Here is an 11,687-nt window from a genome sequence, read left to right as displayed (position 1 = left end):
TGATTTCAAGTCACAAAGGCAACGTTGTTGGCCTAAGCATGGATAACTTAATTAATTCTACTGTAAAATGTTTGTAAGTGTAATTATTTTAACCTTTTATTGGCGTGTTTTTCAACATTCGGGCATCGACGATTTGACATGAAATCTTATATGATGGAGACCAGTGTCTTATCACTGCGCGTCTTTTATTATATTTACTTAAATATCCTTTTATAAATCCTAATAAAATAATAAACTCATTATTGTTTGCCATAAAACACAACAAAATCTTAAACTCAACAATTTTTATTTAATTGGATTAACGGTATTCCCAGCCACTACTACTACTACTACATATTTTATGTTATGTCATGTACCACATCAATAGTCAAAAATAGCTTAACAAACCAATCTTATTACACAAGTTTGGATTGCTTATTGGGGGCTGCCTCCAAAGGGCTTAACATTTAGGTTTGGCTGGATCCTTAAGGCGCCATTCTGCAGCGTTTCCAAAAGTTGTCAGCACCAATTTTGTTAATTTTGTTTTCTTGTTGTATTCAACCCCGAGGTACTTATTAGAACCAACGTTAAGAATTTTGAACAGAACAGGATTATTAACATCATTAGCTTTTTTAACGGGTTCAATCAAACCTTGTTCATCAACTTCTACAACTTCACCTGAACTTTGGATTAACTTAAATAACAGGTCATTTGAAGTTGAATCTTCAAGTAATTTAACGTTATTGTTGTCCGCCCCGAGAAAAAAAGTTTTTTGGGGACTGTTGTCAGTTTTCGAAGAGGTAACGCTGTAACGAAACTCGTCAGTTGCGTTAGTTACCTGTTTTTTCCAATCACGCTGCGTTGTAGTAAGGTATATAGAACTGTTAAGTGCAATCACATCTCCTTTTGGCCAGCAATAATTTGAATTTACAGCGTATTGAATTAAAATTGACATGTTTTTTTAGATAATAAAATATTGATAAACTTTTTTTAGTTTTTCTTCTATAGCTACTAGAGCCCTGTGCCCAAACCAAAAATTAATTTTAATCTCAAACTGATAGAGGTATAAGTTCATAGATAGAAAAACATTATAATATTAAGGTATTGTTTTTCACATTGTAATCTAAGGTAATAAGTAGGAAAAAACCTCTTGTATTTATGTAAATTAAACAACTAGCTTATAACTACAAGAATCCGAAATGATGTAATTTGTTTTGAAACTTGACACATGGTATAATGGTATAATAACAAATGACTATAGACAACTATAAGTACTACTTTATGTTGTTGCTATATAAATATGGCGCAATAATTTAGTTTAAATTTATATGATTATTAAATTGTCAAAAGTTAACTTCTCTTACTACTTATGTTATTAGAAAAAGCTCATTAATAAACATACAAAAATACAAATTTTTAAAAAATATTTTAAAAAACACCGTGTATGTAAAAAAACACACAAGCAAATGGTCTTTAACACTTTACTTTTAATGTTAATTTAACAAACACTATTTTTATTTACACATGTTAAAAAATTGCCCAATAAATTGAGAAACATTTTTTAAAATCGGATTTTCAAGTTTATTTCTTACTGTATAATACACTTTGTTTTTTTCCTTGTTTTAAAAAAGTTTTATTTCAGCTTTAAAGGCGTTAATCTAAAGTCGCCACTCAGCAGCGTTGCTGCATGTTGTTGGAACTAATTTTGTTCCAGTTATTCCTAGGTACTTATTTGAACCAACATTAAGAATTTTATATAATACGGAACCTGTGGCACCGGTACTCGATTGTACACCCTTTTGCCCTTCATCCACTATTAGAGTTTCGGTTGCAACTTGTTCTAATTTGAAAATTAAATTTTCTGAAGTTGAATCTTCCAGTAGTTTGACCTTGTAGTTGTCCACACATAGTATTGTTTGTTTTTTTACGCCGAGATAAAAAGTCTTTGCAGGAGTTCCATCAATTGGAGTAGAAGTCACGCTGTAACGAAACTCGTCGGTTGCATTGGTCACGTCCTTTGTCCATTTCTGCTCCGTTGTAGTAAGATATATTGACTTGTTAAGTGCAATTACACCTCCATTTGGCCAGCAATAACTTGAATTCGTATTGTATTGAATTGCAATCGACATGTTTCCTTAACTAATGATATTTCTTAAGCTAAAAGCTTCGTGTATTTCTAGAACAGAAGTTTTTTTATATAAATAAAAAATATTCATTGAAATTCAATGTAAAAATTTATATTATTTGCATTGTAACAGAAACTACTTCCGTATTACCATCCCCTTTTAGAGTTGACGTAGTTTGTTGTAAAACTTGACACGTGATATAATAACAAATCACTGTTATCATTATGCTCTTACTACTTGAATAGTCACATTTTGTGCGCTACTTCAAGTCGAACAATGAGCAGTTTAGACTTGAAATTTTTGAAGGCGTTTGGAGATCATGTTAATCATAACGTCATTGATTGGCAATTTAAATTGATATTTAAAGTTTTGCTGTGTATCGAGGTTTATCCTAACGCAATGTATTGTTGTACAAACATCCCGTTCGTTAAAAAAAGGGTTTTGAACTTTACGTAATTTTGATTTAAATACTTAAAAAAGGGTAACACTAACCCTATATAAGTGCGTCTTTAAATTTTTAAATACTGCAAAAAGAATAGGCACGTTTTTTTGTCAAACTTAACCTTTTTTAATTATGTGAAATTTTGTTCATCCATATAAGTATTACAAAGTTGTTTTTTTATTATACATAATTTTTTTACTAGTAACCACAAGGACCACGAATCGCTTATTCCGTAAACAAGAAAAAGACAAAACTTTTCAGCACTAAAGTCTAAAGGTTTTTGTTAAACAAAAAACATTGATTAACATTACTTATCCATCAATTGACTCTGTATTGTTCCATATATATATATTTTCTTTTTTTTTAAGTTTTATATTTTTTATTGGGGAATGGCTGTTATGACGTGTTTTGAGCTATCCGTAAACGCCAGGCCCAAGGGCGAATAGTGTGACGTTGGTGCGGCTCAAACCTGAAACCTTTCGGCTCGTTATCCGACGCCTTGACCGGTTCGCCACACTATACCGTGTATTTTTCCATATATATATTTTCTTAAAATGTTATAACTTTAAGGGTAATTCCAATATACCAACGCCAAACATCTTTGTCAGTGCCACGCAAGTGCAATTATATTACCCATGGCCAGCAATAATAAGCGAAAATGCTTTCCTACAAGATTATAGCAAAAGATTCAATACTCAATAAACCACTGTCAAATTCTTTTTATTATAAAATTGATACAACAAGTACCGCAAAAATAAGTAAAACAAGCTAAATTTGTTGTAACACACACTTTAAATTTACACATGAATAATATCTGTAGTTAAAGTTGATTTATGGTTTAAAGGATAACACAGATCTTCGATTTTGGCTTGTGTTCGTTGGCGCTTTTCTTCTTTTTTGGGGGGGTTCGAGCACGACACTCGACGGCATTTTCAGGAGTTGTTAAAATTAATTTTGTGCCTTTGTTGGTTTTTTCTACTCCCAAGTACTTTGAAGATCCAACATTAAGAATTTTGTAGAGACCAGAATTCTGGGTAGTATCTGAACTTGTTTTGGGAAAACTATTTGAACTTTCTTCAAGTTTAAACAGCAGGTTTTTCGAAGTGGAACTTTCTACCAATTTTACCTCGTTATTGTCTACCCCTAGGAAATAGGTATTTTTCTTGGTTTGGTCAGTAACAAAATAACGAAACTCGTTGTCTTCTGAACTGAAAATCTGCTCTTCCCATTCATGTTTCTCTGTAGTGAGATATATTGGACTGTTACATTCAATTTCATTATTATTAGGCCACCAATAACTCGAACTGGCAGAGTGTTGAATCGAGGTAAACATGTTTCGCTAGTAATGTTGTCAAAACATTAAAACACTTTGTTGAATTTCTTTTAAACTATAGCATACTCAAAACAAAATACATTTACCGAAACAATTAAGAAAAAGGTAAAGAAACTATCAACGTCACAACATTGTTGTGAGCTTTGTAAAATAACACCGATTGCCTATAGCTACTGAAGCAAAGTGTGTAACTATATACTGTTGTTTGTATTCCGTTTTACATACTAAAATAAGGTAATTTTTTAATCACTATTGTCAAAAACATAACGTTTATTCCGTTAATTGTTTTCAGTAAAATGTCTGTAAACTCTTTGCGTATATATATTACGGTAATGGCAAAAAGACATTTCCTCAATAGCCTATTGACAAATTAAAGGACAATTATATTTAGTAATCCTAATCCTAAATCTTACGTGGTGTCAGGTGCTTTGCAACCAAACACTTATATTTGATCAAATCAAGTACCTCAAAAATAGGTAAAACTAAGCTTGATCGTTGTAACACCAACCTTAAATGTTAACATATGTGTGTTGTTTTACAAAACTCGTAAGAAAAACTTTAAATTTAAGTTTATAACCATTTGCAGTTGTCTATATATATATGATAGATAGGACTTCTACTTTAATTAAAAAGTCTAACCGGGATAATATGTATGTCATGGGGTAGTTCGAAAAATAAATCATTGTTAATAGAATATTTATTCAATTAAAAATAGATTCAAATCACAAATCTTTAAAACAAATATGTTAAATTTAAACGTCGGTTTTCTTTATAGTATAACACACGTCTTGCTCTTTTTGGACCTGTTTCTGGGCGTGCTTTTCGCTGGTGGGGGCTTTTTGACACGACACTCGGCAGCATTGGCAGCAGTTGTTAAAACTAATTTTGATCCTGTTTTGGTTTTTAGTACCCCGAGGTACTTATTAGCACCAACATTACGAATTTTGAATAGACCAGAGTTTTGGGTCGTAACTGCCAACATCATTACCATTGGCCGAGTGCCTTGGGGAACTTGAACTGCTGAAGAACTTTGTTGTAATTCGAATACTAGATTATTTGAAGTGGAATCTTCAAGTAATTTAACCTTCTCATTGTTGTTTACGCCAAGAAAAAAGCATTTTGGTGGAGTGCTGGAGTCAGTGACTTTAAAGCGAAATGTGTTGTTGGATGCATTAGTTACCTCTTCCGTCCATTCCTTCTTGGTTGTTGTAAGAAATATTGATCTATTTTCTGCAATTATACCATCTTTTGGCCACCAATAATTTGAAGTTTCGCCGTCTTTAATCGACATATTTTAGGTAACAATTATATCCCAATTTTTTTTATTTGAAGCGCAAGTTCTGCTATACTAGCGCCATATATATATACAAGTGTACTAGCATATTATTTAAAAAAGAAAAAGTTTTTTGACACAAGATATAAATAACGCCATTACATTGTTTGTAAAATAATCCAGGTTGCTATGTAATATGAGTAAGTTGCTGAGTAAACATTGTAATTTGTAACTTTACGGTTGTAGAATTGAGATAAACTGTTTTAAATACAAAAATAAGGTAGTTTTACCTAGTATTGCCAAGAACAACCATGTTTATATGTAAACAACAAAGTTAAAAAGAGGATAAAAAGGTGAATTATCATTACTAATACTCAGGTCAAATGTTTAAATAAGTTTTTAAAAAAATTCACAAAATTTTAAACAGTTTTTTTGGTCTAACATGTTCTAAAAACACAATTAACGCATACTAACATCTTACCTCCATTTATGTTGTTTTTATGTAGGCCTACAAATGTATAAAATGTGCAAAACAAAAGGAAATATTTTTTTTTCGCTTCTGTTTAAAATATTTAAAAGTTTGTTGATGAACACAGAGCAAAGGATACACTTTAAGGCCCGTTTACATGTACGTAACGCTACGTAAACCGGTCGTGTAAACAGGCCTTCTATGGCATGTAATACCGTCATTTGGTGAAATATTTGGCAACTCTGATTTCGAATCATAACAAATCGGAACATGAGCTAGCATGTTGCAAGCTTATCGTTTGTTTTAGTCCGTCAATCTAAGCTAAAAATAATAACTTGTTTCTGTAAAGAAATGAAATTAACTAATCTCAGTTCTCTAACAGTAAAAACACTTGGCAGTAAAAACAAAGATGTTATTTAGAGAGTAAAGTGGGTAGTGGTTTTAAAATTTTTTTTTTTTTTATATCTTTATCCTCGATGTGGGAAAGTCGAATGCGCGACTTAAACATAGAGTAACATCAGTTATTCCGACCCAGTCTCGAGTTGCCTGTGGCAGTTTGGGATATTATAGATTATAATTGCTAGATAATTATGCTGCTAACTAAGTGCTGGCTCAGCAGGAGCTCATACCGTTTATAGCGCTTTACTCAAGGGTGCTACAGCATGAGATCAGTGGGGATTGAACCCACGACTTCATGTGTGGTGTAGCAAGTGTGCTTACCACTACACCACGCTGCCGGTAAAAAATATAACCCGGGTTATATCCAACTGTCTAAAAGCAAGCATATGGCATGATATACGCAATAAAAACAAAATGTATATTTTTAGCAGCTTTATTAGCCGGTTTAGACCAGTAATACTAAAATGAATGCAGAAAGGGTGGAATGTACAAGGGAAGATTAGGAGAAGCTTATGAAAATTCCACCCTTTCCGCATTTTTTACCAAAACCTGCTAATAAAAATAAGGGATAATATAGAGCTAAGTCAAATTTATTTCAGTAAAATTTGTATACTTTTGATGCCTAGAGCCTAGAGGGTTTGGATAGTTTTTTATTTTTTTTATTGATAGCAAATCGTGAAAAAACTTTATAAATTTTTACTCACAGACAATACAAAAATCTGAACATGTTACCCACAAATAGCCATGAAAAAAATCAAAATAATGTCAAACCAACTGGAGAGAATCTTGCATATGAATCAAGGATAAGTGATAACTACTTACCTGGCTCAATGCGCTTTTTTCAACTTGAAGCAGCATCACAGGATGAAGAGTATGTACCTTGTCAAGAGTTACCAAGCAACCCAATAGATTACCTTAAAAATGTCATGATGGAGGCTAAAAATTGTCCAGATGTTGTTGTTGCAAAAATTGACCCCAAAAAAATTAAACAAACCAAGTCGTCATTGTCGATAACAAACACATTTATGGAAAAACCAATTATGTTTTGTGAGTTTTCACCTGATGAAAACTGGGTAAACTCAAGAGTAAAGCAATTTTGCTTGGCAAGGGAAGAGTACCAACGACACTTGGCATTTTTAAAATCTGTTAAACGGCAAACAAAAAAACGCCCCAAACTTCCTGTTTACCCGCTGCCATCTTGGGACGATGAAAAAAATTGGAGATATTTGTGTTTAGGTAACAACAAACTTACCAACTGCTTAGAAAAGGAAATCTGCCTTAATTCAGAAGATATAGTTATGGAAAATGTGAGCACAGATAATGTGGAAGGCCAAGTTATTGATCTCTCCACATTGAAAGTGGGTTATTTACCCGTGCTGCGTATTTTGCTCAGAATGGAACCGAAACATATCAGTGCGAATTTGGAATACCATTCTCAGTGGCTAAAAGAAACAGGATTTACACATCACCAGGGCAAATGGATATACAGTCTTTTGACCTGTTTAGAAAAACCTTTATTTCCATCCGTAACCTCAAGTCTTAGAGATCTTGTCAGACAATGTGTACTGCTAAGATCAAATATGAATACAACAGATATGGACAAAATAAATGGCTTGAATTTGATTATTTGTATCATCGGAAAATATTTTGATCAATTTGATCTACTGGGCTGAAAAATATTAACCAAGAATAGATATATTGCTGTTTAATAAATTCCATTGCTAACATACTGATATTAATATTTTAAAGAGTGTTAAAATATCCTCCAATTTTGTGTAAAAAAATATTTTCATTAAATCATATTATACCTATTTGTAAGGAAAACATATTAAGGTAAAAAAGTATATTTAAAGTTATTTTAGGAATTTAAAATGGAAGTTAAAGTAAGATTTTATGATTTTGCATTACCTAAACCTGCTGTTCCTGAAACTATAACACTTGGAAAAGATGATGTCAACGGAGAAAATTTACTCGAAAAAGTATCAAACGTTTTAAAGAAAAATAAATCTAATCTTGGTATGCACCATATCCTAAAATTTGGGTGATTTTTTTTAATAAAATGGAAAACATAAAAAAAAACATAAAATATTTCATGAGTTGACAAAAACATAATTTTTTGCAACAAAACTTATGTATATAATTAAAATTCACCTTTTATAATTTTGTAGATTTATATTTTCGAGGACAAAGAGTAAAGACCACAACAGATTTTAAATTGTCGACAACTGGATTTAAAAGTGGTTGTACATTACAGGTTCTACAGAAAAAAGAACCAGAAGAAAAATTACCTTGTAAGTAAATAGGCAAAGTAAACAAAACAATATTTTTTAACTAAATTTTGTTGGTATTGTGTAACCGTCAGTATGGTGTAATGGTCAGAACACTTTCTACGCTACATGATGTCCTGTTTTCAATCCCCACTGTTCTTATGCTGTAACGCCCTTGAGTAAGGTGCTATAAATGGTATGAACTTCTGCTAAGACAATACTTAATTAGCAGGCAATTTTTCAATCCATTATATCCCAAACTGCCAAAGCCAACTCAACATTGGGTCATGGTAGCAAATGTTACTCTATGTTTAGGACGCACACTCGTCCTTCCCACATCAATAATAAATATATTTATAAAAAAATTGGTTTAGGTTCTGATGTAGACCTACAAGAACTAAAGACCAGCATGGGAAATTTGTTTATTTTATTAAATCACAGACAGAGGGAACACGCTAATAGAAAAGCAGTCAGTGAATACATTTAAAAAATATTTAAATAATTGGCAACAAATTATAATAATATATAAAATAGTACACCAATATTCAAGAAAAAAAATTTAAATAAATTTTCTTGTAGCATACTCTCTTGGTAAAAGATCCTAATTTTCATTTAAATTAAATTCTATTAGATTGTGAACATTTTGGAGAATAATGAAAACTTGGAGCCTATTCTTATTGCTGTGCCAGGTTTAAAGAACAACCATGTCGCACTGGGTAAGGAGATAACTTAAATTAAAACATAATAACAATATTGCAAAACTATTATTTTATTTTACCAACTAAAACTTATGTGAAATTTTTTTAGATATTTTAAGCAATGTTGACTTATTTACTCATGTGGTTAATCCAAAGAATGCTGAAAAGTAAGTTAGGTTTTTAAGACTAGTTCAAAACAAAAACCAATCTAAAAAAATAATTAAAAAAAATTTTTTTCTTAGATTGCTGGCAAAGAATAAGGCACTAGCAGCCGCTGTAATAGTTATTAGCCAAACCTTGTCAGTGGAAATTCGTGACTCTCTTAAAGTTCGCTTAAACCAGGAAAATTTTGTGCAACCTGATTGGTTAATGGGTGGACTTGAGCCAGAAGAAATGGACACAGGAGAAAATAATGGATCAGCGGTACGAAACTTATTTTGCATTTCACAAATAAATTTAATGTTTAGTTATAACCTGTGTAAATAACAGTATTTTAAAAATAAACTAATAATAAAAATTTTCAAAATCAAAAAAAGGTTATGACAACCTTATAGAGCTAAACCTCTTTGGAAATGTGTAAAAGGAGTTTTTTAATAATGCCCTTTTTTCATATCCCATTAAGGGAAAAGGTTTAAACACAGGGCTTAAAGGCGAATAGTGTGGCGTTGGTGTGACTCGAACTCAAAACCTTTCGGCTTGTAGTCAGAAGCCATGACCGGTTTACCACACTACCGGACAATAATACTTATTTTCTATTTAGAGTACCTCCCAGCGCACACCGCCCTCCGGTGGGTTTATTACCTCAAATCAACTTGCACGAGCACTTGCTTCGGCACAATCACCAGGTGGAATGTTATTTCCATCACCCAACATTAGTTCTCCTTCTAGCTCATTACAAGTAAGTAAAGTTAACCATGATAATATGAATGGATTAAATTTAGTAAAACTGCATTTTTTTTGATTGTGCCCACTAAAATCTTATGTAGAATACGATATGGTGAAATGTATGTATATTCTTTATTGTGATTCATAATATAACATGATTTGGCAAAGCATTTTTTGGACAAACTAAACAATTTGTTCAATAGCCTTTTTTATTGTTAAAAAATTTGGTGTGTTGATATCTGTTATGAAAATTTATTTTTTATAGAGCCCTCAAACACAGTCTTCAGGGTCTAGCGGAGTGCCTGCATCCACATCCCAGAACATTATAACTCCAGATGTGTTCAGCATGGCTATGCAGCAAGCCCTTTCCCAGTAAGTTTATAAGTTATTTTTTAAAGAGAGTTAAACATAAGAAAATTGTATGTTTTTAAATTAAACTAAAATTGTTTGTCATTGCAGAGTTTCACCACAAGGAGAAGCTTCTACCAACCAACCTGGTGGAATAACTCAAGAAGCAATGGAGGTATAGAGTAACAAGAATAGTGGTTTCATCTTTTTTAACCCACAATGCTATTTCCGTTTTGTTTTTATGAGTAAACAAGCCAATTTATGGTCCTCTTAAAAATATATCTTATAACTATGCAATTTCGGTTTGTTATTTTAAAAATGTACAATAAAAAGAATTACATAATTCAATATTTCTACAAAACTTTTCAGCATGTACTCTTCCTAATTAAGTTACATGTAATGTTGTATTTTGTGTCTTGTATATTGCAGCAAGGTTTAGAACAGCTTCGTGCAATGGGTATACATGATGAAAGAGCAAGCAGAGACGCACTGATAGTTGCTCGGGGTAATGTTGAAGCTGCGGTTAATATTCTGTTCGCTGCTGGGATGGAAGATTTATAAATTTTTTGCAATCAATTTTTGTTTGTTTGTTTAGCTGCTATTTAAACATGTTATTTAGAATAAATACCTAAATTGCTTAAAAATTTGAAAAAAAGGTGTTTATTTAGATAGAAAAATAAGGAAGATGTGATAAGATATTTTTATACATTTTAGATTTTTTACAAACTTTTTTGCTAAGTTTATTGTGGTTTAAAATTGCACCACAGCTAAAACATTTTATCAAAATTTCCAAAAAAGTGTTTAAAATAGTTTTTGTTTGTTTATTTTAATTAAATGCTTGTTTTTTACGAAAAAGTCTAATAATTTAAAGGTTAAAGTTTGTCTTAGTAGTGTTATTTATTGTTTGTGTTTATAATACGACTTGAAATTTTGTTAATTTTTAAATTCAGTACTCAAACAAAAAATAATTTTTTAACAATGTTAAAAATTTTAATTAATTAAAATATTTTTGACAACACCGCAATAATTTAAAGAATTTTTTTCTTTAAACACGTGATTTCTTATCAGTAGAAGGTGTAAGTTTTCTCATGTTTTGCTGATAACAGAAGCAAAGTTTGACATTATCTATGGAAAAGATGTTTTGTTGGAATTTTGAATAATTAATATTATAAAACACAGCTTTTGTTAGAAAAATGAATTGTAAAAAAAACAAGTTAAGTATAATATATTACAGTTATTTTAACTTAAATTTTAATTAACTTCAATAAAAATTGTTGAAAACAGATAAATTTTGTACTTCAGTAATAAATTTAAGTATTGAAATTTTAAACAGTTAGTTTTTAATAGTCTTTAATGTCTAAAAATCTTTCAATTTTTATCAATATATATATGTTTTAATTTCAACTTTTAGGCATTTACTTTATTTTTTTTTCAGATCTGAATTTTTCAATATTGGTTTACTTAATGT

The 11,687-nt window shown here is 31.1% G+C and overlaps 2 protein-coding genes across 2 annotated transcripts; both read left to right on the top strand.

Annotated features, from left to right (window-relative positions):
- Positions 1 to 5,932: 5,932 nt before the first annotated feature.
- Positions 5,933 to 7,837, top strand: LOC145750216 (gem-associated protein 2-like). The gene is made up of 2 exons (XM_082566196.1): positions 5,933 to 6,050; positions 6,728 to 7,837. The coding sequence occupies exon 2, from the start codon at positions 6,747 to 6,749 to the stop codon at positions 7,692 to 7,694; it is 948 nt and encodes a 315-aa protein (XP_082422322.1). The 5' UTR covers positions 5,933 to 6,050; positions 6,728 to 6,746; the 3' UTR covers positions 7,695 to 7,837.
- LOC145750215 (ubiquitin-like protein 7) lies at positions 7,757 to 10,856 on the top strand. Its single transcript, XM_082566195.1, has 10 exons — positions 7,757 to 8,037; positions 8,190 to 8,312; positions 8,663 to 8,757; positions 8,920 to 9,004; positions 9,096 to 9,153; positions 9,229 to 9,409; positions 9,747 to 9,884; positions 10,137 to 10,243; positions 10,331 to 10,394; positions 10,649 to 10,856. Exons 1-10 carry the CDS (start codon positions 7,893 to 7,895, stop codon positions 10,778 to 10,780), a joined length of 1,128 nt encoding a protein of 375 aa, XP_082422321.1. The 5' UTR covers positions 7,757 to 7,892; the 3' UTR covers positions 10,781 to 10,856.
- The last annotated feature ends 831 nt before the right edge of the window (positions 10,857 to 11,687 follow it).

The sequence above is a fragment of the Corella eumyota genome, chromosome 4, assembly GCF_963082875.1.
Source record: "Corella eumyota chromosome 4, kaCorEumy4.1, whole genome shotgun sequence".
In the NCBI taxonomy this organism is placed as follows: Eukaryota; Metazoa; Chordata; class Ascidiacea; order Phlebobranchia; family Corellidae; genus Corella; species Corella eumyota.
The sequence above is the reverse complement of the archived record's forward strand: the minus strand, read 5'-3'. Positions and strand labels throughout refer to the sequence as shown.

Excerpts from the sequence above, each read along its gene's own strand:
- LOC145750216 (XM_082566196.1), top strand. The coding sequence starts at position 6,747 with ATGTTACCCACAAATAGCCATGAAAAAAATCAAAATAATGTCAAACCA.
- LOC145750215 (XM_082566195.1), top strand. The coding sequence starts at position 7,893 with ATGGAAGTTAAAGTAAGATTTTATGATTTTGCATTACCTAAACCTGCT. Across the intron at positions 8,313-8,662 it reads ACCAGAAGAAAAATTACCTT|GTTCTGATGTAGACCTACAA; the intron begins GTAAGTAAATAG and ends AAATTGGTTTAG. Across the intron at positions 9,005-9,095 it reads GAACAACCATGTCGCACTGG|ATATTTTAAGCAATGTTGAC; the intron begins GTAAGGAGATAA and ends AAATTTTTTTAG.